A 26436-nucleotide genomic window follows, 5' to 3' on the forward strand; every position below is an offset into this window, starting at 1 on the left:
TCTTTTTTTTTTTATTCTGGGATTTATTTACCTTCTATGGCTGTCACTGGAGCTGAGAGCTGGCTCCAGCTCTGAGGGCTGAAAGCAGGTTTCTGGGTCTGTTTGGCTTCTATAATTGAAACTCTGTTGCCATCACAGCAGCTCTAAGCTCTGAGGCCAAAGCTGACTGAAAGCAGGTCTCTGGAGCTTGTTTAGCTTCTATAATTGCAACATAGTTGCTTAGAGTGCAGCTCAGAGGCTGGCAGCAGCAGGTGGGGAACGTTGGCTTCCTCCGTCACTGGAGCAAGCAAGCCTCCTGTTCGCTTCAGCTGCGTGGCTGCCGGCCGCCATCTTGGTTAGCAGTTAATTTGCATATCACCCTGATTAGCCAATGAGAAGAGTGTCAGGGTTATGGTCAACTTGCATGTTTCTCTTTTATTAGATAGGATGGTATATTAAAGTTATATTGGGCTCAAAATGATATGTAAGTATAATGCCCCATCATATTTTTACCTTTTTACAAATAACATGTTTAATTTATTATACATTTTCTTATAAATCAGACTCTCTGGTCAACTACTACTTTTGTTTTTCTCTTTATTCTTTAAGGATTTTTTGTTTAATTTTTATGGTGGTTTCTCTTAGATATTTTCTTTATTTAGACACACTGCAGGCAGTAAACTATTCAAATGCCTCCTTTGTGCCACTAATACTTAAAAAGTCCTTTTACAGACCACTTTGAGAGAGAGAGAGAGAGAAACATCGATTGGCTGCCACCCATATGTACCTGGACCAGGGATTGAACCGCAAACTAGATATGTGTCCTAACTGGGAGTTGAACCCACAGCCTTTTTGGTGTATGGGACTTTGTTCCAACAACTGAGCCACCCAGGCTGGGCAGTAGGGCAAGTACTTTTTATTGAAATCAGAATCTTTTCTATTATCAAGAAAGCAGTACCTGAATTACAGGAGTAAGATAAATAAGAATAATTCAGTATACAATCAATTAGTGCTTCCCCAAAAGGGAAGAATCTTTTTTTTTGTTCCCCCCTTCTTTAAACTGGCTTACCACGAAGGCTGAAAATCAAAGAAGGGAAATAAAAAAAAATAGTTTTAGGAAAACAACAGATTGAAAGAGGAAGTCTAGACTATTCACAGAGGTTTAGTTTTTCCATTAGCTTTACCTTGCTTCCAGAGTAATTTGAGTGCCTGGGAATTTTCCCAGATCCCTCCCTTTTCCATCTCTCATGCTAACTTTTAACTTCTTATTGTTTCCATTGATGTCAAAAATTGGGAAGAATATTATTTTTGGCCATGATCCTAAACTCATTATTTGAAATGTAAGGGAAATGGAGGTGAGTTGCACAAATTAAAAGCAACCTGAGGAACATGAAACCTCCTCCTTCATTCGTTCTTACTTTCTTGCAAGAGAAAGACTACATTGTTGGGAAATAGACTCTGACTATAATTTAGATAATCTACATTTTTATTCAAAGTCTCATTTTTGCAGAGTCAGCATGAGGAGCTAAAGAAACAGCACAGCGACTTGGAAGAGGAACACCGCAAGCAGGGAGAAGACTTCAGTAGGACGTTTAATGACCATAAGCAGAAATACCTGCAGCTGCAGCAGGAGAAAGAGCAGGAACTTTCTAAGCTGAAAGGTATTTGGGAATCTGCTTAGCCCGTTCATATGGAAACAAGTGCTCATAGTAATGTTTCAATAGAAGAACAGACTTTTGATTTATTTGTTGTTTGCGTGGTGGTTGGTTTAGCTGTGTTACATGGTCCTTTCCTAGCCACTTACTTCTTTATAACATTCCACATTAATCCTTATCTCTTTGGTTTGTTTAAGGAAGCGGAGAATAGTTAGTGTTTTTCAGTGGGCACTTTGGCCAGATTGGGTAAGACAGTTCTTGCCTGTATGTGTTGGGTGTATGTGTTGCAAGACATTTGGCATCTCTGACCTCAACCCACAAACTGCCATCCATCCGTGCTCCCCAGTCCTTACGATGATCAAAAATTGTGATGGTGAAGCATTTCTTAAAATCTTCAAGGGGAAGAAAGACTTGTGAGTGGTGGCTCATAGTGGCTTGCCATAGCTCAGGCTCTTAGAGTCTGCCTGCCTTGGTGAGTCTTGGCCTCTTCAATCACTAGCTGTGTGACCACGGGCCAGTTGTGAAATCACCACCAGCTTCATTGTCCTCATCTGTAAAACTGGGATGTTCATACACAGTATCAGCCTCGTAGGGCTGATGTGAGGATTAAATAACTTATGAAAAGCACCTAGAACAGCTGTTGGTCTGTGGTAAACCTTCAGTACATTTAATTGCCATCAACATCAGCATCAGGTATTTTCGTAGTAATATGGAACAAAATGTGTCACTTCTCAAAGTGCCTGTGAGTTTTGGAAATGAGAAGTAGCACATTCTACAATTCCTATTCAGTGATTAATAAATATTAAATAATATTAAATTTAAATAAACTATTTAAATAAGTTCAAAGTGTGAAAAATGGTTTAAAAAATACATGGTGTCTCCAAAAACAGTGGTGAAATCTGAGTAAGGTCTATAGTCTAGTTAATTGTATTTGTGCCAAACAACTTCCTGGTGTTTGGAGTAGTATACTACATTTATATACAGGGTGGTCATTGAGAGAAGGTGGGTGATGGATACCTTGGACCTCTCTCTGTTTTTTTTTAAATATTTTTTATTTCAGAGAGGAAGGGAGAGGGAAAGAGAGAGACGGAAACATCAATGATCAGAGAGAATCATTGATTGGCTGACTCCTGCACGCCCCACACTGGGGATCAGACCTACAACCCAGGCATGTGCCCTGATGGGGAATCGAACCGTGACCTTTTGGTTCATAGGCCAATGCTCAACCACTGAGCTACGCTGGTAGGGCAAACCTCTCTGTGTTTTGTGTTTTTATGCAACATTTTGTCTGTAAGTATTTCAATAAGTTACAACAAAAAGGCTCGTAGGAGGAATTAAGTAGCCACTGAGGCAAATTACAAAGGGTTGAGGTGGTCTTGACAGTTGGACTGGGTGTCAGCAGATGATTCTCTCGAGGTGTAGACATGTAGGAGCTTTGGCCTGTCGGTGATGTGGCCGGTGGTGAGGGGTCATTAAGATAACAAAACAGCAATGCATCTATTTGACAGACCTGGAGCAGTTACTGTCTGTTGCTACGGTTACAGTGCAGATGCAAGAAAAAAGGGTCCTCGCGCTTTCTGTCTGTCTGATTGTGGCAGCCAAGATTGAATGGGGGAATACAAAACAATAATGATGATAATAATAATCTATATATATATAAGGCTAATATATGCAAAGTGTCCCCACGGGAGTTCGACCGGGAGACTGGGAGTTCTATCACTTGCTATAACATGCGCTGACGACCAGGGGACAGTGCGGAACGAAGGAAGGCCCCAGCTGGCAGCTGGCAGCAGGGAAAGGAAGGCCCCTGGCCGGCAGCTGGAAGGCCCCAATCAGCCCTGATCACCGGCCAGACCTAGGGACCCTACCCATGCACAAATTTCATGCACCGGGCCTCTAGTAATAATAATAATAATAACCAAACGAAGGAAGAAAGACTGAGTACAGAAGCCCTCACAGAAATAGTGTAAAGCAAGCATGTCAAACTCAAAGGCTAACGGCCAAATAAACGAGGTTTAAGTTTATGTGGGCCACAAAACACAAAAGCTTCAATTTTCATAGAAACATAGGTTTATTTTATTTATTTATTTATTTATTTATTTTATTTTTTTATTTTTTATTTTTTTATTTTTTTTTAATTAAATCTTTATTGTTCAGATTATTACATTTGTTCCTCTTTTTTTTCCCCCCATAACTCCCCTCCTCCCAGTTCCCGCCCCACCCTCCGCCCTCACTCCCCACCCACTGTCCTCATCCATAGGTGCACGATTTTTGTCCAGTCTCTTCCCGAATCTCCCACACCCCTTTCCCCCCCAAGAATAGTCCATTCCCTTTCTATGTCCCTGATTCTATTATAATCAACAGTTCATTCTGTTCATCAGATTATTTATTCACTTGATTCTTAGATTCACTTGTTGATAGATGCATATTTGTTGTTCATAATTTGTATCTTTACCTTTTTCTTCCTCTTCCTCTTCCTCTTCTTAAAGGATACCTTTCAGCATTTCATATAATCCTGGTTTGGTGGTGATGAACTCCTTTAGCTTTTCCTTATCTGTGAAGCTCTTTATCTGACCTTCAATTCTGAATGATAGCTTTGCTGGATAAAGTAATCTTGGTTGTAGGTTCTTGGTATTCATCACTTTGAATATTTCTTGCCACTCCCTTCTGGCCTGCAAAGTTTCTGTTGAGAAATCAGCTGACAGTCGTATGGGTATTCCCTTGTAGGTAACTGAGTTTCTTTCTCTTGCTGTTTTTAAGATTCTCTCTTTGTCTTTTGCTCTTGGCATTTTAATTATGATGTGTCTTGGTGTGGTCCTCTTTGGATTCCTTTTGTTTGGGGTTCTCCGCGCTTCTTGGACCTGTAAGTCCATTTCTTTCACCAGGTGGGGGAAGTTTTCTGTCATTATTTCTTCAAATAGGTTTTCAATATCTTGGTCTCTTTCATCTTCTGGCACCCCTATAATTCTGATGTTGGTACGCTTGAAGCTGTCTCAGAGGCTCCTTACACTATCCTCGCATTTTTGGATTCTTTTTTCATTTTGCTTTTCCGGTTGGGTGTTTTTTGCTTCCTCACATTTCAAATCATTGACTTGATTCTTGCGCTCCTCTGGTCTGCTGTCGGGAGTCTGTATAATATTCGTTATTTCAGTCCGTGTATGCTTAATTTCTAGTTGGTTCCCCAATATAAGATCGAGGGTCTCATTAGTTTTCTTGTAGATCTCATTAAGTTTATCGGCGGCTTCTAAACAGTTCTTGAGAGACCTTAAAAGTGTGGTTCTGAACTCTATATCTTCCATTGACAATTTTGTCCTGTTTCTTTGTCTCCGCATTTTGTTATGCTTCCTTGGTGCACCCCCTAGTGGTCTTTGTTCGTAGTCTTATAGTTAAATCTTGATTGTTGTAGCTAATTCCAGGGAGGGTTTGACCTCCAGGCCAAGTGGCTATGAGAATCAGCTGTGTCAGCAGTGAGAGAACTTCTGTCCTCTAGGGAGGTGCTAATCTAGCCTTTGCCTGAGGCTATCCGGCAAATGCCTGTGTGCAGGGCTTGGGCGGGGCGGGTCGCACAGGATCAACAGGGTGGGCCGGAGAGAGCAGTTATGGCGGCTCTCAGTCCTGTCCCCAGGGGCTCTGCTTCTCTGAGTCCCAGCACCCGCTGCAAACCTCGGAGAGAAAGCTGCACTCGCTCTGACCGAAGCCAGACAGTCCCGCTTCTCCCGTTTGAGTCTGGGTCCCTAAAGACTCGCCCAGATCTGGAGCTCAGAGTCTGCGACTCCCTCCCGATTGAAAACGCCAACCGCGCCCTCCGCCGCCAGCCCGCTCCGCGCACTCCGCACCTCAGAATTTGACTTCAGCACTGCGCCTCCTCTGAGTGTCCGTATGCGTTTCTCTTTCCTCCTAGTTGTAGGACTTCCACTCAGCCAGCGTTCCTGTGGTTCTGGGTGATGTCCCTTCCGTTTTTTGGTTTCACTTTTGAAGTAGTTGTTCAAAGCAGCAAACTCCGGCGTTAACCTATGCCGCCATCTTGGTTCTCCCATAGGTTTATTTTGATTGAGACATGCTGTATACAAAGGGCTGAAATAAATAATTGTTAACATAAAATAATAGAACATTTTAATAAAAAATAATATTTTTTCTTGCACTTTAACTTACCAGACACTGAATAACTGCACAAATTAATAAGCATAATGCAAATATTCGCTGCTGGTATTAGTGGAGAGAAATGGTGTGACTGAACGTAAGGCGCATAAGGGAAATGAATGCAACACGATTATAGTAATCAGTCATTAGCAAACGTTAGTTCGTTATTAATAACTAGAGGCCCAGTGCACAAAAATTTGTGCACTGGCTGGGGGGATGGGGAGGGTGTCCCTCAGCCCCACTTGTGCCCTCTCACAGTCTGGGACCCCTCGGGAGATAACCACCTGCTGGCTTAGGTCCGCTCCCCGGGTGGCAGATGGCAGGCCTGATCCCTCAGTGCCTGCCCCGCCTCCTTGGGTCACGCACACGGCAGGGCCGATCCGGGGGTTGGGGTGCCGCCCCGGGTCGGGTCACACACAGGATGCCCGGGCGGGCCAGCAGATAGATCACTGCTGCCCTGCCCGGCCGCCCCGGGTCGGGTCGCACACGGACGCCCGCCGCCCCGGGTCACAGATAGCAGGCCCGGATGGCTGCGGGGCAGGCGGGATGGCGCTGTCCTTCCCTGTCTGCAGTATGCAAATTAGCCACCATCTTTGTTGGTGGTTAATTTGCATATCGTGCTGATTAGCCAATGGGAGGCGTAGTGAAGGTATGGTCAATTACCATGTTTGTCTATTATTAGATAAGATTATATATAACAGGATATTGTAAAAATTAAGTTATGAAATTTTTATTAAAACATTTCTTACGTACCATTGGTGGGCCGCAAAAATATTTGTTGTGGGCCGCATGGTTGGACTCCCTGTCAGAAAGCACTTTCCCCGCCCTGGGAAGCCATACCTTTCAGTGTTGAGGGAAGAGACTTTGGCATAGTGGATACACTGAGCTAAGCTGAGTAAATATATTAAATTACTCTGATAATAAATAAGTAGATTCTTTAAGGAAAAAGAAATAAAATTTCATAGGTGCCTGACCTGTGCTTGGCACACTTTACATAACTGGTTCATATAATTTTAGCAGTATCCCTAAAGGGCAGGTTTTCTTATGTCTACTCTGTATTTACCTCTTTCTTTGAAACAAAATCCATGTGTAGTACAGTTTTAACAAATTATATATAGAAGTAAGAAATAAGGACCATGGAAAATAGGCAGACACGTATGTGAGTTCTGCCTACTAAGATAATTGGAGCCTGAACTTTCTGGCACCTAGGACAATAGGGGAAATATGGAAAGCTACAGAGGTTCTTGTTCGAAAGAGAGAATATCCTGATACCTTGGGGGTGGGGAGCCACAGAGACAAAGTGAGAGCATGAGAGGGGGCGGGGGGGGGGGGGGGGAGAGAGAGAGAGAGAGAGAGAGAGAGAGAGAGAGAGAGAGAGAGAAACACTCTGCTACCAATTAATTTTTGGGAAAAATTTCTCAAAGAGATCTTAACCAACAGAGTGTGACAACACCCTGATGACACTTTTGTAAGTAATTTTCACACCAGCAGTTTTGTTTGATTATGATCTTTGATAAAGCTTGGGATAGTAAGTTAAAGGGATAGATGCAGCTCAGTAGTGGCAAACTAAGGTGTGTAGTCAAATGGTCTTTGTAGTCTAGAGGAGAGAATTTGGAATTCCTGGGGAGATGAGCTGATAGCATATAAGCTTAGATAATTATTCTTTTCATTTGCATCATCATAATAGCTGTCACTCAACAGATGTTTACCATGTGCGGGAACCAAGGTGAGACGCTTCATGCAGTTATCTTATTTAATTCTCATAACAACCTGTGAGGCAGGCATCGTGTTGAGCCTAATTTAACAAATGAAGAAGTTGAGGCTGGCTAATACAGCAGAAGCATGGGCGCCCCTGCCACTGAGTTTATAGTCTGTAAGTGCTTTGAAATCTAGCAAAGTGTGGGTACTTCAAGTGTGTGTGTTCCTATGTGTGTAGACTGAAGTCCCATCCAGCCAGGGACACGTTTATGGTCCCCTTGGATCACCAGTGGTCCTTGAGAAAATCCATTATTCCATGTAGACCAGTGGTTCTCAACCTTCTGGCCCTTTAAATACAGTTCCTCATGTTGTGGTGACCCCCAACCATAAAATTATTTTCGTTGCTACTTCATAACTGTAATGTTGCTACTGTTATGAATCGTAATGTAAATATCTGATATGCAGGATGGTCTTAGGCGACCCCTGTGAAAGGGTCGTTCGACCACCAAAGGGGTCGCGACCCACAGGTTGAGAACTGCTGATGTAGATGGACAGACCAATCCCTGGCCACATTCCCCACCTTGTTGTCGATCTCTCCCCCAGACCAGTCACAAATCCAATGCCCAGGAGACAGCAGGGACTCCTAAGGAGTGAAGATGGACAGAAAAGGTGTTGAATGCTGGTGACTGGCACTTCCCTTCGGTCAGGGTTTGTCTGCAGGGGGGTGGCTGCCACTGAGGGGCAGTTTGCTAAGGATAGTCCAGTTGGCGTCTGCTGTCCCAGTGTCTCCTCTTGGAACATGAATTATGTGGTCAGCCTCCCACTGCCCAGCTTTCACTGAGCATTGCACGTGAGAATCGGCCTAGTGTTGCAGGTTTTTTTAGACCCAAAGTCTTGATTTTGTAAATAGTAATGACTATTCAGATGTGGGCGATATATAAGCCAACATTGCAGCGGCAAAAAAAAATAATAGTCATTGTGGCTGCCAATTTATAACATCTAATGTCCAGATACAGGATGTGAGAGAATTGCCAAGGAGGTAAGAGCAGTAGGTCTAGACTCTGTAAGTTGCTAAGGCTGTATCCTGAATATTAGGGCATAAGATTGGGGATGTTTTAGGACTTCACTATGATTGCTATTGTCTCACCCTGGGAAAAACTTCCCTGGAACAGAGAATTTGGATCAGTCAAGTACTCAATGGTAGGATAACAAAAATGTACTTAGAATTTTCAACAGGTAAGTGAAAATTTCTCTGTCTCTTATTTCTTGAGTTCCCTTTATGTTGAAATGCCTTTTGGGGCAATAGAAATGATTCATGCTCTGGGAAATAGGGTTTGTGCTTTTTGATAACTGTGTCCTAAATTTCTAAAGAGACCACCCCTGCCCATCATATTTTATTCTTAAGGGCTTGCTTATTAACAGAAATATTTCATTTTTAACTCTCAAGTAATCAAAAATTCTTTACTTCTACAGTGTATAACCTGTTTACACGTATTTAAACTACTGAAGCAGATTGTATTGGGATAGCCAACTGAATCTATGCCCTAACAGTATAATTTCTGTTGACTTGGAATATTATATTGTTAAAGTTCAAAATAAATCTTAAAACAAGTTATGTGAAGCTTTAGATATGAAAATATTAGAATCAAAAGTCTAAAAATTCTCAGGCTTTATGCGTGATTTTTCTTTTTCTAAAATAGAGACTGTGTACAATTTGAGAGAAGAGAATAGACAACTAAGGAAAGCACACCAAGACATCCATACACAGCTTCAAGATGTCAAGGTAAACATCTAACCGTGAATTTGACAGTTTAGTGTCTGCCTGATTTACTTGTGGAATGATTTAAAAGTCATTCCATGATTGACCTGCTCTACAAATCCACACTGTTTAATTGGGGCTTTGCATAAACTGGAGTGTGCCCAATACTTTCACCACTTCTGCATTGTAAGCTAAAAAAAAGATGGTCTGAAAATCCAAACATTTTCATCAGTACTGAAATGATTCTTTTGCTACATGGTTGCATTTTAATACGCTTTTTTTTTTTTATCAACAAAGGTTTATTAATATTGAAAGATTTGTTCCTTCAGTTTTGATTTCCTTGTAAATGATTATGATATTTGGGTAGCACATTCTAGATTTTGGAATAGTGCCTTAAATCATAGTCGTCTCTCTACAGCGATTTTGAAACTTAACAAATGCTGCGACAACAAACAAAGAAATAAACAAATAGGCAAGCAAGCAATGTTTGGGTGGTCATCCCACTGTCAGCCAAAAAAGAATTTGCCTTAGAATGTTAAAACTCAACATGTAAAATTCTTTTTTGTGTAGCAACAGCATAAGAATTTACTCACCGAGCATGAACATCTTGTAGTGACTTTGGAAGACCACAAGAGTGCACTAGCGGCTGCACAGGTTAGAAGAGTAGCAGCCTCTTCCGGTTCTTTTTTTTTCAAGTCTGCTTAACATTTCCGAATTCCTCTGTGCATGTAGTCTCCTAAAAGCCAATCTTCAGCGAGTTCCTTAGGACCAAGCTATCCTTACCCTGAAGATCATGCATGCTTTCAAAATTCAATCAAGAGAATCTTAAATAAACCTTTGACTATTTTTTTGCACTGATTTTGTAGCTCACATGACTGTTTCTACCCTGCATCAGCCCTTCCATTCTCATTGTTTAAATCATAGAAGTTATTCCGTACATATGGTCTCTTGCCACTGTCTGACCTGTGTTGACTCCTGCTTTAGAATTTATAGGATTTTGAGAATATGAGCTACCTAAATAAATTATTGTCAGACTATTTCATTCCTCCCTTCCTTGCTGCCAGCAGATCAGCCTACACACACTCCTTTTGGGACTGGGCTGATGTGTGGTTGGTGAAATGGCAGAAATAAGAGATCTCATGTCAATAGAGAAGGACAAACAAGAGTTGTAAGCTGCATTTGTTCAGAGCCTAGAGCAGTCCCCGGCACACGGCAGACCTCTCAGATGTTACTGAATGAACAAATAGACACGCACTGGTGTTGGACAGCTTATTAAGGCAACGCCACACGGAGCGGTTCACTAGCAGAAGTGAAGAATGGGTTTGGCTGGCTCAGTCATTATGGCTTTTCAATCATGAGGTCTTCCCTTTTCTTCTCCTGGAAGAATTAAGAGGAAAGGACAAAGGAAAACCAGCCCTCTCCACTTACTAGGAGACCGTATATTATTTTTTCTCTTTATAAAATTATTACAAGTATAGTATGGTGTGTCCCGGAGCCTGCACTTTTAACCTGACCCTCCCATGAGCCCTAATGCACATTAATGTTTGAGAACCACAGCATGAGTGCCATCAAAAATTATATATTTAGGAGGAAGAGAAGGAAGAAATGCTAGAATGAAAGTTTGTGTATTCCTCCATATTTACCTTAAAATATTAAAAGTATCTCTATGTGGATGTCGCTTGTTTTGTTCTTTGACCTTCAAAGTTGGTTGGCAAGGGTTGTGGTAGATTTCTGGGCTGAGGGCCCCTGTTAGCCGAATGGCACACCTTTGTACAAATGATAAAGAAGCACTCCGGTGAGACAGACTTAGCAAGCAGACTTCTTCACCTCATTTTTATTTTATTTTATTTTATTTTTTATTGATTTCAGAGAGGAAGGGAGAGAGAGAGAAACATCAATGAAGAGAGACAATTATTGATTGGCTGCCTCCTGCACGCCCCACACTGGGGATGGAGCCCGCAACCCACGCATGTGCCCCCAACCAGAATCAAACCCAGGACCCTTCAGTCCTCAGCCCGACTCTATCCACTGATCCAAACTGGCTAGGGCACCTTATTTGATTTTATTGTATCCCCATCACCATTTGCCCCTCTGTGCGCCCGCCCCCTTTGTGTGAATTAGAGAGCGGCAGAAAGACGCCTCCTCCCTGGGGTAGGAAGCACCATGCAGATGCTTTGGCAACAGGAGCACCAGCGGGTTCTCATCTCCAGTGCCTGCTTCTGCTGTGCACCCTGAGCGAGGCAGCCCCATCTGGGAGGCTTGTTCAGAAAAAGATGTCTGTGTTTTGTGTGTCTGTACATGTGTGTTTGGACACACAGCCTTTCTGTTTTAGGGTAACAGTGTTGGTGCATAGGATGAGCTAAGTATAAATAGTGTCTATTCGTTTTCTTAGTTAAGGTGTGATTTTTTTTTCTGCCGTTTTAGCTCCTTCTATTAAAAATAATTGTGCACATATATACCCCACCACATATACACACAAATATATCTAGAAGGTATATTCTTTTTTATATCTGCATTAGTGCGTTTATCAGTTTATTTAAAAGAAAAATACATTCAGAATTGAGGAATAAAAATCCAGCCTCACTTCATATTTGTGCTATTTCTTTCCAAAGACCGTAGAGCACAATACATAATACTGGAAGTGTTTTGGCAAGTATGGGACCCTATTTGAGCAAAAAGAGAGTGGCCTGAGTGATTATATATATATACACTAGTATATTCAGTTACTTATCTTAAACTTATTCCTTTCCACTGAAAAATATTACTTGAAAAATATATCTGTACCTGTGTTTATAATTATGTGAATTTTTAATAGATTTGTAGATGCTATAAAACTGATTGCATATGTGTCTTCTAATAATGATATTTATACTAGGAAATTATTTATAAAAATTCTGACTGTTTAATGTTGCATGGGAAACTAACATCTATCTTTGATATTTTTTTCTCTGTTCCCTGTAACTCTAATTCTAATTTGCATGTGCTTTAAAAAGGTTAAGCATGTACAAATAAGAATAGCTAATGCATGGAAACAACCTTCATATTTTTTCCAACTTGTATTTAGGTATAATATTTTTGTCGAGTCTTCCAGTGAACCCTAGTGCCCATCCATGAGTGATATCTTTTTGCTCTCTTCCAATTGTGCAATTGCTATGCAGACTCAAGTTGCAGAATATAAACAGCTGAAAGATACTCTGAATAGGATTCCCAGCTTTCGAAGAGCAGAACCGGCAGAGCAGCCAAGTGTTACTCAGGTGGCACATTCCCCACAAGGCGACACCACAGCACCGGAGAATGCAGCCCGGGAGCCACAGGAGGTAAGGGGCTGGTAAGCCGATGTCAGGCCCCTGTCCCTGTCAGGCTCCTGTCCCTGTCAGGCTGTCACCAGGTGAACTGCACTTCCTGCACAGCAGTGGTTCTCAGATCACAGTGTATGTCAGAGGCCCCAGCAGGGCTGTTAATACACTGGTGGCTGGGCCCAGGCCAGGCTTCAGATTCAGGTAATTGAGAGTGAGGCCTGAGGATTTGCGTTTTTTCTCCTCCTCCTCCTCCTCTTCCTCCTCCTCCTCCTCCTCCTCCTCTCTCCTCCTCTTCCTCTTCCTCCTCCCAACCTCCTCCTCCTCCTCCTCCTCTTCCTCCTCCTCCTCCTCCTCCTCCCAACCTCCTCCTCCTCCTCCTCCTCCTCCTCCTCCTCCCAACCTCCTCCTCCTCCTCTTCCTCCTCTTCCTCCTCATTTCAGAAAGGAAGAGAGAGGGACAGAAAGATAGAAACATCAATGATGACAGAGAATCATTGATTGGCTGCCTCCTGCATGCACCACACTGGGGATCTAGCCCACAACCCAGGTACGTGCCCTGACCAGGAATCGAACCACGACCTCCTGGTTCATAGGTCAGTGCTCAACCACTGAGCCACACTGAGGAATTGCTGGGCTGGGAGCAAACTTTGAGAACGACTGCAATGCTTTCTGGGAAAGACACAGTGGCTCTGCCTTTCTTCATGTGGGTTTATTTGTTTGAAAGGAGCTGCCATGGCCTGAGAATTTAAGGTTTCTCATTTTTGGAAATGACCAAGGGTATGAGTGCTAGTGTCAGGATCGGCTTTTTTTGTCTTCTGGTTCTTTAGGAAAACTAAGCCTTGCTTAAAACGATCTTCCAACCAGGACCTCAGAAGTAGTGTCACCCTAATCATTAAATCTTACAAGTTGACTTTGCAGTCACAGGTGTGACCAGAAGGGACAGGGTGGTGATCTTTCTCCGGACACAGCTGCTAACAGTGCGTGTTTGAGCAGGCTCGCCCGCATTCCCATCTTAGAGGAGTAACTGAGTGATGGGTCTGCAGTCCCTGTGTCCTCCTGGACCCTTGTTCTCTGTCTGCGTCTCAGGCTACTACTAATTTATGAAAACATGACCAGGTCCCTGGCCTGGGAATCGGTTTTATTCTCGACCCTAGTTTGGCTCACAGTCTATCAGATGAATCTTTTAACGACTCAGAGCTTCTGTGCTCCCACCTGTGGACTGAAGATAGCTGTTTTCTGCTCAAACCTTTCTCACGGGAATAGTGTGGAGATAGATGACTAAGCATTTGAGAGCACTTAGTGTTCTTGAGAGAAATAAAGCTAGGGCAGTAGTACATCACCCTTGTCAGACGGGTTGGTAAAATGCACATCTCCAAATGTTGCCCTCAGATGTCCGAGAAAGGACTTTTCTCCCAGGTTTGTTTATTTATCTATTTATTCATACAACCCAGTTTTCCACTTATATTCCTGCTGCTTTATGAAGAGGCCTTCACATTTATTTCAGTTATGGGAGAGCAATCTCACCAAAGAAGTTACTTTTTCTGGTAAAGAAAGAGGTGGGGAGAGGAGTGACAGATGCTCCTATTGATGTTCTGTCATCTCCATTTCGCCCTCTGCTCTAAGTAATGAAGATCATATAGAAATTTCTGAAACGTGCAGGGAAAACAGATTTAAATAAATTACTTTTAGAAGAGGGGTACTATTTAGACCTGTTGTTGTTATTCAGAGTTTTCTGTATTAACAGTGCAAAATACAAAAGCCTTCCTCTGGTTTACAAAGAGACACCACTTAATCCATTAAAAAGGCTATATTGTTTCTGGTGTGATGGGCACTGTTTTTAGCTAGCATGGATGCCCATGAGTAAAGGCATTCTCTTTTCCTATTAGCTAATACAAAATAAACCCAGCTCATCCTCTACTTGATCTCATCCTTTTCTTTTCAAATCCTTACTTAAGACAAAATTTACATGGGAGAGAAGTATGTCAGTGCTTCATCCCTTGAAGTTTTTTCCCCCCCGTTTTATTTTAAGGGAAAACGGAGGCTAGATTGCCGCTGAGATGCGGTCACTTACAGAGTGTACTTTCAGGTTATCTGCTCTGTTCTTCCCCAGGTGAAATTTGCTTCTGATCTATTTTATAGGTGAGCTTACGCAGTGAGGAGAGTTCACTGCAGCCATACTTTTGAGTCAGGACTGTGTATGTCTAGACTCCAGGATTGTGCCCATGTTGTAACCCCATAGACATGGTTATAAAGAAATAATGTCACTCCTTTCGAAAGAGGAGAGTGTAATTTCCAGGCTTGTGCTTGGCCTAGGTGTCTCGAAACAGTGATGCGTGGCAGAATCATGGAGCCGTGGTTGGAAGAACAGAGGCAACACAACATGATGCTCCCTCTCAGAAGGAGGCCGAACTTCAGGCAGCAGAGCTCCCCCAGCCACAGGCGGAAGCCAGGGAGCCCGAGGGGCACCAGGTGGAAGAGGAACAAAGGAAGGCCCTGGAGGAGGAGGCGATGGAGCAGGTGGGGCAGGCGGAACGTCTGGAGGAGGAACACGACCCATCCCCAGAGGAGCAGGACCGGGAGTGGAAGGAACAGCGGGAACAGAGAGAAGATGGCAGGGAAGGGCACGCTCACGCAGAGGTAGGAGGGCCTCCACTGCAGGTGGGCTCCCATTAGGTTTGCCTGCCCGGGATGGGGGCGTGGCTTTGATTTTAAAGAAAAAAGCTTCCATATATGGCAGCCTCTAAAATAAAAATGTGACTTGACTCAGTGCTACATGCATATACTTAACTTATCCTTCGTAATGTTAAAGTAAAGCTACTTACACACCTAAGAAAACTCTTTGGAGAAAAGAGATAGAGCTGCTGGTCTGTGTCTGTGCTGTGTGTCCACAGTACAGGAAACGTGCACTCATGTCCCTTTTACAGAGCCTCAGAGATGAGCACCTGCCTGGGCACCTTCCCAGTATGTGCTCAAGTCCTATGGTCATCTGGATTTGCTATGATCAAAGGTCTCTTCTCCCTGCTCATGTACTCCCATGTGTATGCTGGCTTTAGCCCATTCACCTTAAGTCAGTGGTTCTCAACCTTGGCTGCACATTAGAATCACCTGGGAATCTTTTTAAAATCCTGATTTCTGGACCTCATCCTCCAGAAATTCTGTTTCTTTGTTATGGGGTGGGGGCCACAACATTAGTAACAAAGAAACAGAATTTCCGGAGGATGAGGCCCAGAAATCAGGATTTTTAAAAAGATTCCCAGGTGATTCTTATGTGCAGCCAAGGTTGAGAACCACTGCCTTAAGTGATCAAAACGCTAATCACTTAAGGATACTCCACTAGGTAAGCATCTTTAACCTCTGCTCAGACTCCCCTTACTGAGCACTCCCCTCTCCCTTAAGTGAGATTTAGACACATCATTATTTTTATAAATAGTACTTTAAAAGAACTTTAAAGCAACACTGAATGCAGCTAGGTCCCTTTCTTCCGCTGTCTCAGCTGATCCTCAACAATAGGCTACCTGGTCTTAGCATAGAGACCGGCCACCTTTTATTTATAACTGAACCAGTGCTTGGCCTTGAACTCTCCAAGCCTTCAGGCTGCTGGAGACATTGGGCTGCGTAGGTGTGCCAGCCTCTGTGGCCGGGCTCTGGTAATGTTGCCAACTTAGCCGCAAGAAGCCTCTCCCAGTGTTGTGTCCTCTGTGGCTTACTTCCAAAGCAGTTCCGCTCTGTGTATTGTCTCCTTGGGGATGGAGGAGAGAGGTGGAGCTCTCAGTGGGAGTGGGGCTTAAGGGTTCCTGCCTCACTTGTCCCTTTGATCAGAAGGTACTGTCTTCTCACCCATTCTTTGTTTCTTGGAATAAAATTGATTCTCTGCTTTTGCACCCTAATCTGAAATTTCATTTATTTTTGCTGCTGTTAAGCCTGTGATTGGTCTAGACATTGCTAGAGTTAATTAGCATCCCTAGGTCTTTAGCCTCAAGCTCACAAATTGCCCCAATTAGTGTGAGGTCGCCAAGTTTCCGCTTATAGCAGAGCCTTTGAACGTAAGTTTAATTAAGGTTCAACACTGGTTTCTCCTGGTTGTCCTCTCCCATTTGAGAGGGAGCACGTTGAAAATTGGTCTTAATGTCAGTAAGTCGGATGGAGCAGTGGCTAAGAAGTCAAAGGTGACTCACAGGGAGTTGGGAAATAGGAGTCCTGGCGCTGGGTGACCTTGGATGTCATGTGTCGCTGTTCACCAGACAGAGAGGTATTAATGCACCAACCCGGACTCCCGAGTTTGTCATGAGAAACAAATGAAGGGAGAATTCAGAGGACCCGACTGCTTCTGCTCAACTCCAACTCATTTTCCCTAGGTGCGTCCTTCAGCAGAGCCCGTTACCAAATTCCGATCTCCCTATGAGGAGCAGCTGGAACAGCAGAGACTGGCGGTGAGGCGCGCAGAGGAGGCCCAGCGGCTGAGACAGCACCAGGAGGCCCTGCACCAGCAGAGGCTGCAGGGACACTTGCTGAGGCAGCAGCAGCAGCAGCAGCAGCAGCAGCAGCTTCTGGCACAAGAGATGGCCCGGCAGAGGCAGGCCCGGCATGAGGAGGGGCGGCCACAGCGCCCCGAGCAACTACGGTAGCCTTCCGATGGGTGTGGATAAGCCCTCCTCTGGTTTTCAGAAGCAGATTAAAAACAGCTTCGTGCATTTGTTATCCGTGCACTTGAAGGGCTTCTATTGCTCCTGTAGCTGAGGCAGAATTAAATTCCAAATACTGAATTTTAAAAATAACCAACATTTTTTTTTTCCTGCTTTAAAATGACAGTTTCGGTCTCAGAATAATCTGGCAGGTTTTGTGCCGAATTTATTTTATCATTTGAAAGGTAGTTTATTGTTTTTAAGGTGTCCTTTGAAAGTATACCTGGCAACCTAATTGCATGAGCTTTTTAAAGAAATTTGTATGGCTTTTTTAAAAAGTTGAAAAATTAGTTTATTACTGTCCTTAAAGATAAATGACTTACGTCAAACTGTGCTACTTAATTTGTGTTGCTGAGTTCATAATGTCTGTGCCCTTGCAGGCAGCAAGCTCATTATGATGCTATGGATAATGATATTGTTCAGGGACCAGAGGACCAGGGCATCCAAGAAGAAGAAGGAGGTGGTAAGAATTCTTCGATGATGAATGTTTTAATAAAAGCACTTGGTAATATATATCAACTCACAGTTCTGTGCATCTCTGAGTACATGCAAAGGAGACCTGTGTTCTGTGTATCTTTTTACTAATCCTTCCTGTATTTTTCGTAATCCTTCCTGAGTTTTTCTTAAACCTCCTAAATAGTGCACATTCGTAGCCAAAATTGCCCAGGGTAACGCTTCCTCTGCAACATTGCAGCGTAGGAAATAAATAGGAGTCCGAGGTTTTGCATACTAAACCATTATTTCTGACACGTTATCATAAGACCAGGATGCTCTGGGAAACGTCTTCATTTTCTCCTTACCTTGGAGGCTTTTGGATCATGGCCTGAAAAGTTTTCAAAAATTAAGTCAATAGTAGTTTTCCTTTATAGCGTGCCCCTAGTATGTAATTTATCCAATATTGCTCTCCCCGACAATAGAACTGGAAAGTAACAGCCTCTCTGAAAACACTAGCACTTAGATATGTATCCTTTCTGAAGTCTAAAGGAAGGTGATTACCCAGACTCCCTCTATAGCCTATTCTCATAGTTTATAGCCCTTATACTTAGGAAATTTTTTTCCTTCTGTCAGCACTTTAAGCTTTTTTTTGTTGTTCTATTATCAGTAAGACTAGAGAATGGTTTGTTCACTTCTTTATTTAATGAGTCCTTGGGTGCACTTGACACCAGATGGTAAGTTATCCTGCATCTTTATTTCCTATAGGTCAAATGCTCTCCGTATACTTAACCTTTCCTCTTATAGCTTACTTAAAAAGTTATTTGTGCCCTAGCTGGTTTGGCTCAGTGGACAGAGCATCAGCCTGCAGACTGAATGGTTCCAGGTTCGATTCCAGTCAAGGGCACATGCCTGCGTTGCAGGCTCAATCCCCAGTAGAGGGTGTGCGGGAGGCAGCTGGTCAAAGATTCTCACTTATTCCCATCTCCCTTCCTGTCTGAAATCATTAAAAATAAATAAATAAAAAAGTTAGTTCTCGTTATGCTCTTATCTAAATTCTCTTTATCAAAACACTGTCTTCAAAAAGCAGCAAGTAAATGTCTGTGTAAGCATAATGTGGACATATCTGTGTTATGGCGTCGTGTCAGAAAGCACAGGATGGGCAGTGTTTGTTTTTTCGTTCCACACGTGGGTTGTGTTTTCCTTTACTTCCTGAAACAATGTCAATTTCTACTTTTGGTACCTTGACATTTCCCCTGATATTAACCAAAATTAGTTGGTAATTTTAGCAATGTCTAGTTGACTGAGCTTTCTTTAAGAGAGTTTTGATTATTGGGTTGTTGTGTTTTTTTTTTCCAAAATGGAATGGGGATGGGAGTGGGAAATTGCAGTTTCTGTTATACACATTTGTTTCAGAGACTTAGAATGGTGCCACTCACCCACATGATCTGCTTAGACACACAGTCTGGGGAAAGGACATGGCGTTATCAGAAAAGCTGGGAAGTACATCTTACTTTGTTTCTTTTTTTAAAAAAAAATATATTTTTATTGATTTCAGAGAGGAAGGGAGAGAGGGAAAGAGAGAGAAAATCAGTGGTGAGAGAGAATCATTGACGGGCTGCCTCCTACTGCCCCACATTGGGGATCGAACCCATAACCTGGGCATGTGCCCTCACCGGGAATCGAACTATCATAGGTTCATAGGTCGATGCTCAACCATTGAGCCAGGCCGATGAGAAGTACCCTTACTTTGAATTAAACTCACAGGAGGAAGAGACTGGGTGAAGTGGTCTCTGGAAAAGCCTCCTGGTTGCTTTTGTTTAGTGAAAGGAAAGCATCCTGTCTGATTCGTCTTGGCTCATGTTAGTTCCTTTGATTTGCTAGCCTATGAGAGAGACAACCAGCACCAAGATGAGGCAGAGGAAGACCCAGAGAACGGCCACAAGCCTCGAGGACAGGGGCTCCAGGAAGCGGACCCAGACTCTGAGGCAGACGTAAGTGTCCTCTCTTCTGGGCATGACACTTGGAAACCCACAGGCAGAAAGGGAGCTGGCAGGTTTGCCGCACACCCGGCCTTTGGCTCCAGATACGCCTGCTATTCCATCAGCACAGGAGGAAGGTGGCTTGCATCATAGGATGTGAGCAGAGTTGTTAACTGTACACCATGGAGGGTGTGTGTATGATGAGAATGGGTTCAAGTTTTCTCTGGGAAAACAAAGGATTCTTTCCCTGATGAATAAATGAAAATTAAAAAAATAAAATAACAGCAAAATTGAAAGGCACTGAAAGATGTAGTAATCTTGAAGGATGGGGAAAAAAAAGTCAAGTGTGGGAGTTGGAGAGGGAACCAGAGAAAGGAAAATCACTATCATTGAGATTGATGAGCAATCTACTAGGGTGGTGTGTATGTCAGTGTATGCCGGTGTATTTTCATAAATACGTGGATAAGAATGTGTGATTTGAGAAGTGAAAACGTTGCTCAAGTACCATGGTGCTATATTGCATTTACCAAAAGAGGACCAAGACTCCCAGTTCAGGTTGTTGTCTGAGGCCTTGGCCTTGCCTGTGGGCATAGAGAACAAATGCTGGAGGGGCGTGTTCTTGTGCTTATGTGTAGGTGTTTTTTACAACTTACTGCAGCTTTCCTGTCCTCTTTTGCTAGTAAACCAGCCACCGTGTTTATAAAATTTAGCCTGTGCTGTCCCATGGGCCCTGTTTATATTGACCCTGTGGATTAAAAAAAGGCTCCCCATGCTTCCTTGATTATTGTTGAGAAAGTCGTCCTCCTGATGGCTGCCTAAAGCCACTGTGATGGAAACAGCTTTCCCACTCAACTTGCATGGAGAGATGGCAAAACACATTTGCCTGCCAGCCCTGGAATTAGCATTTTGAAAGAATGCCCCAGGAAACCCTAGTCCTGAAATATTTTCAGGAAAGAGCAAGAGCTGGAGAGAGTGTTGAGTCTGAGAGAGCAGGAGAGTCTGAGAGAGCAGGAATGTGAAAGAGCAAGGAAGTGATTGTGCAGAAGCCGAGAGTGTGCCTGAGAGGGATGAGGGGGAAAGGAGGGGGAGTATCCAGTTAGTGGCATCCAGAGGATGTTGAGTGCTTTGGTGACTTACAGTCTTTTGCTGTTGTCATCAGTTTGTTCTGAAGAACACACAGGAAACATTGGCCCCTCTTCTCCACCATGCCTTCTTTAAATTAAAAAATTGTTAGCCTCCTTGTCCCTCTTTTTGTCTTATCTATTTCATTTATTTTTTTCTTTAATGCTTTTTATTTTTAAATTACATTTGACACACAATATTATATTAGTTTCAGATATACAACATAGTGATTAGACATTTACATAACTTATGAAGTGATCACCCTGGTAAATCTAATACCCATCTGACATCATACATAGTTATTACAATACTGGAGGCCCGGTGCACGAAATTTGTGCACTTGGAGGGCGGGGGTGGAGGGGGGGGTTCCTCAGCCCGGCCTGTGCCCTCTCGCAGTCCAGAAACCCTCAGGGGATGTCTGACTGCCACAGAGGTGGGAGAGGCTCCCACCACTGCCACTGTGCTCGCCAGCCGTGGGCCTGGCTTCTGGTTGAGTGGTGCTCCCCTTGTGGGAGCACACTGACCACCAGGGGGCAGCTCCTGTGTTGAGTGTCTGCCCCCTGGTGGTCAGTGCATGTCATAGCATATCATTATCATATTATGTTTTGATTGGTTGAATGGATGACTGGATGACCAGACACATAGCATATTAGCCTTTTATTATATAGGACTAGAGGCCCAGTGCACAAATATTTGTGCACTCGGGGGGGAGGGGGGTCCCTCAGCCCAGCCTGTGCCCTCTCGCAGTCTGGGACCCCTCGGTAGATAACAACCTGCTGGCTTAGGCCTGCTCCCGGGTGGCAGAGGGCAGGCCCAATCCTTAGGTGCAGCCCCTGGTCGGGCTCAGAGCAGGGCCGATTGGGGAGTTGGGGCGCCACCTGCTGTCATGCACAGAGCAGGGTGGATCGGGAGGTTGCGATGCCACCCTCAGTCACGCTCAGGGTAGGGCCAATTGGGGGGTTGGGGCACCGCCCCCTGTCACACTCAAGGCAGGGTCGATGGGGAGGTTGTGGTGCCACCCCCTGTCACGCACAGAGCAGGGCCAATCGGTGTTGGGGCGCTTCCCCCTGTCACGCACAAAGCAGGGCCCATCAGGGGTTTTGAGGCTCCATACCCTGTCACGCACAGAGCAGGGTCGATCAGGGGGTTGGGGAGCTCCCCCCTGTCACGCACAGAGCAGGGCCCATCAGGAGGTTGGGGAGCTCTGCCCTGTCATGCACAGAGCAGGGCCCATCAGGGGGTTGGGGAGCTCCCCCCGTCATGCACAGAGTAGGGCCGATAGGGGAGTTGGGGCACCGCCCCCTGTCACACACAGAGCAGGGCGGATCAGGGGGTTGGGGCGCCACCCTCTATCACCCACAGAGCAGGGCCGATCAGGGGGTTGGGGCGCCACCACTGTCACACTCAGGGCAGGGCCGAGGGGGAGGTTATGGCTCTACCCCATCACACACAGAGCAGGGCCCATGGGGGCGGGGGGGTGGTTGGGGCGCCGCCCTCTATCACCCACAGAACAGGGCCCATGGGGGTGGGGGGATTGGGGCACTGCACCCTGTCACACACAGAGCAGGGCCGATCAGGGGGTTGGGGAGCTCCCCCCCTGTCATGCACAGAGTAGGGCCGATAGGGAAGTTGGGGCACCGCCCCCTGTCACACACAGAGCAGGGCGGATCAGGGGGTTGGGGCGCCACCCTCTATCACCCACAGAGCAGGGCCGATCAGGGGGTTGGGGCGCCACCACTGTCACACTCAGGGCAGGGCCGAGGGGGAGGTTATGGCTCTACCCCATCACACACAGAGCAGGGCCCATGGGGGCGGGGGGGTGGTTGGGGTGCCGCCCTCTATCACCCACAGAACAGGGCCCGTGGGGGTGGGGGGATTGGGGCGCTGCACCCTGTCACACACAGAGCAGGGCCGATCAGGGGGTTGGGGCGCCACACCCTGTCACACACAGAGCCGCAGGGCAATCAGGGGGTTGGGCAGCTCCCCCCATCAGGCACAGAGCAGTGCTGATCAGGGGGTTGGGGCGCCTTCCCCTGTCACGAACAGAGCAGGGCGGATAGGGAGGTTGTGGCCCCACCTTCTGTCACACACAGAGCCGCAGGGCAATCGGGGTTTGGGCACTGCCCCCTGTCACGCTGATCCCGGTGCCAGGAGGCCTCTCGGCTCCGCTGATCCTCTGATCCCGGTGCTGGGAGGCATATTACCCGTTTACTATATAGTATATTGGCCTGGTGCATGGGTGGAGGCCGGCTGGTTTGCCCTGAAGGGTGTCCTGGATCAGGGTGGGGGTCCCCACTGGGGTGCCTGGGCAGTCTGGGTGAGGGGCTGAGGGCTGTTTTCAGGCTGGTGGGTGACTGAAGCTCCCAATCACTCCTTTTTTTCTTTTTTTTTATTCTGGGCCAGCTTTAGCTCTGGCTCCAGCTCTGAGGCCTCTGCTGCTGAAAGCAGGTATCTGGTTTGTTTAGGTTCTATAATCGAGACACTGTATCAACTCCAGCTCTAAGATCCCGGCCGGCTGAAAGCTGGTTTCTGAGGTTTTGTTTAGCTTCTATATTGTTACAATGTTTCTTTTTTTATTATTTATTTTTTTTATTGCTTAAAGTATTACAAAGGGTATTACATATGTGTACTTTTTCCCCCCCCGCCCTTGACAGTCCCCTAGCCTCCCCTATCCTCCAGTGTCTTATGTCCATTGGTTATGCTTATATGCATGCTTACAAGTCCTTCGGTTGATCTCTTACCCCCCTCCCTCCTGCCCCCCAACGCTGCAGTTTGACAATCTGTTTGAGGCAGCTCTGCCTCTGTATCTATTATTGCTCAAAAGTTTATACTGGTCTCTATTATCCATGAATGAGTGAGATCATGTGGTATTTTTCCTTCATTGACTGGCTTATTTCACTTACCATAATGCTCTCCAGTTCCATCCATGCCGTTGCAAATGGTAAGAGTTCCTTCCTTTTTACAGCAGCATAGTATTCCATCGTGTAGATGTACCACAGTTTTCTAATCCATTCATCTACAGATGGGCACTTAGGCTGTTCCAGATCTTAGCTATGGTGAATTGTGCTGCTATGAACATAGGGGAGCATATATCCTTTCTGATTGGTGGTTTCTTGGGATATATTCCTAGAAGTGGGATCACAGGGTCAAATGGGAGTTCCATTTTCAGTTTTTTGAGGAAACTCCATACTGTCTTCCATAGTGGATGCACCAGTCTGCATTCCCACCAGCAGTGCACAAGTGTTCCTTTTTCTCCACATCCTCTCCAGCACTTGTCGTTTGTTGATTTGTTGATGATAGCCAGTCTGACAGGTGTGAGATGGTACCTCATTGTTGTTTTGATTTGCATCTCTCAGATGATTAGTGACTTTGAGCATGTTTTCATATGTCTCTTGACTTTCTGAATGTCCTCTTTTGAAAGGTGTCTATTTAGGTCCTTTGCCCATTTTTTGATTGGATTGTTTATCTTCCTTTTGTTAAGTTGTATGAGTTCCTATAAATTTTGGAGATTAGGCCCTTATCAGATATGACATTGGCAAATATGTTTTCCCACACAGTGGGTTTTCTTGTTTTGTATCTGATGTATTTGATGGTTTCTTTTGCTGTGCAGAAGCTTTTTATTTTGATGTAGTTGCATTTGTTCATTTTCTCTTTAGTTTCAAGTGCCTTAGGAGCTGTATCAGTGAAGAAATTGCTTCAGCATATGTCTGAGATTTTGTTGCCTTTGGATTCTTCTAGAATTTTTATGGTGTCCTGTCGTACTTTTAAGTCCTTTATCCATTTTGAGTTTATTTTTGTACAATGTTTCTTAAACTGCAAGCTCAGAGGCCGGCAGCGGCAGGCGGGGAACATTGGAGTCCTCCGTCACTGAAGCAAGCAAGCCCCATGTTTGCTTCCAGCTGCCTGGCTGCCGGTCGCCATCTTGGCTGGCAGTTAATTTGCATATCTCCCTGATTAGCCAATGGGAAGGGTAGCGGTCGTACACTAATTACCATGATTCTCTTTTATTAGATAGGATTATTAACTATATTCCCCATGCTGTACTTTACTTCCCCACTACTATTCTGTAACTACCAATTTATACTTCTTAATTCCTTCGCCTTTTTCCATCTTTAGGGAGGTGTAATTGATCATCTAGTTATTTTATTAGGATACTAGAGGCCCAATGCACAAAATTCATGCAAGAGTAGGCCTTCCTTCTCCCGGCTGCCGGCACCTACTTCCCTCTGGCACCTGGGACCTGGGCTTCCCTCGCAGCCACTGGCAGGCACCCAGAACCCGGGCTTCCCTCTCAGCCCAGCTTCGTCCAGAAGGTTGTCCAGAAGGACATCCGGTCTAATTAGCATATTATGCTTTTATTATTATAGATAACAACCAGGCCTGCTCAACCTTACTCATTACTTGAGCATAGTTGGAGCTAGTGTGTATGTTCTTATTAACTTTTGCAAAAGGTTTGCTATTTCTTTCTGGAGAGAATGTGTGACATTTTTTTCTATTTCCACATGAATTATTGATCATGCATAAAAAGAAACCCATATGACAAGAGATGGTGCAGTGCCTGGAGTTTAGTGTGCAGGTGGTGGTCTCTCGGTCTCTATCTTCCCAAGAAGAGTGTCATTTGCACTTGAATAAGGTGTATAGCTGGGATGTACAGATGATAGGGCAGTGGAGGCTACAGTGAGCTCTCCAACATGCCCAGGGCTCTGAAGTGGATTGAAGTAGAGTCTGTCTGGAGAACGCCACTATAGAGGAAATTCTACTGTGAGGCATCTCCACCTCCAGAGCATTTGCTGCTTCGGTCAAGTGTCCTACTGATGACACTGGAGTGATGGGGAAGCCACACACGCATCTTTCTGCCCAGCCCAGGCTCTAAAACCGGAATCTTTATGAGGCCATGTATTATTTTGAAAGGCGCTTTGGGAACTTAAGTGGAAAACCAAGATAATTTTAAAGCTGGTAATATGAAGGGAATTTGTTGAACACAGGAACTGAGAACTACTTGGGAGGCAGGGTGGGTTGGGGGAGATATTTTTCAAAACATATTGCCAAGGATGGGTTAGCATGGTTCTCGTTGTACTGTCACCGGCCAGTGTATATCTCTCAGGATCCTGACAGTGTTCATTGTAAAGAAATGTCATCTGTACTGGAAACTGATCATTGACTTTTAAAATATATATATATGTATATTTTAAAAAATCTTTATTGTTGAAAGTATTACAGATGTCCCCTTCTTTTCCTCATTGACCTCTTCCAGCCTGCCCCTACCCCCAAGCCAGGCCTTTACCACACGATTGTCTGTGTCCCTGGGTTATGCATAGATGCATACAAGTTCATTGGTTGATCTCTTTGATCATACTAGGGGCGATCATTTACTTTTGAACTCGCCCCCTTCCTGCCTTCTCTGTAGTCTCTTCTTGGGTCCTTTCCGGGGTGGGCCTTCTTTCTCTTCAACTGCTTTTTCACCCACTTACCTGGAAGAAGTTGCTTTGAAGGAAAGCTTGTGTGTATAAAAATCAGCACACCAGTGACTGAAATTACCGTTTGCCCATCTAAACCGTCCATGTTAATTATTTCTCCTACTTGGTCTTTTGGTTTTTAGTGACTGTTTTTCTGGTGCCTATTTTGTGATGCCCCCCCTTACTTGTGATAGTGAAGTGTTGAGGGTCAATTTGGAATCCCTTAGAGAAGA

General features: G+C 44.6%; 1 protein-coding gene and 1 non-coding gene across 11 annotated transcripts in view; both read left to right on the forward strand.

Annotated features, from left to right (window-relative positions):
• Positions 1 to 26436, forward strand: part of GOLIM4 (golgi integral membrane protein 4) — an 82646-nt gene that overhangs the window by 44327 nt on the left and 11883 nt on the right. For 6 of the 10 annotated variants that reach the window (XM_036348519.1, XM_036348516.1, XM_036348514.1 and 3 more), the window contains exons 5-12: positions 1490 to 1640; positions 9173 to 9255; positions 9802 to 9885; positions 12390 to 12548; positions 14843 to 15166; positions 16885 to 17150; positions 17592 to 17674; positions 19528 to 19637. In XM_036348519.1, the coding sequence (XP_036204412.1) occupies positions 1490 to 1640; positions 9173 to 9255; positions 9802 to 9885; positions 12390 to 12548; positions 14843 to 15166; positions 16885 to 17150; positions 17592 to 17674; positions 19528 to 19637 (1260 nt within the window). The remainder of the gene's footprint in view (positions 1 to 1489; positions 1641 to 9172; positions 9256 to 9801; positions 9886 to 12389; positions 12549 to 14842; positions 15167 to 16884; positions 17151 to 17591; positions 17675 to 19527; positions 19638 to 26436) is intronic. The other 4 variants (XM_036348515.1, XM_036348522.1, XM_036348520.1 and 1 more) reach the window with 4 other exon arrangements.
• On the forward strand, positions 3126 to 3258 carry LOC118677961. Its single transcript, XR_004974663.1, has one exon. It is a non-coding gene; the product is annotated as a small nucleolar RNA SNORA31 (small nucleolar RNA).

This window comes from Myotis myotis, unplaced genomic scaffold (genome assembly GCF_014108235.1).
Source record: "Myotis myotis isolate mMyoMyo1 unplaced genomic scaffold, mMyoMyo1.p scaffold_m19_p_2, whole genome shotgun sequence".
NCBI lineage: Eukaryota > Metazoa > Chordata > Mammalia > Chiroptera > Vespertilionidae > Myotis > Myotis myotis.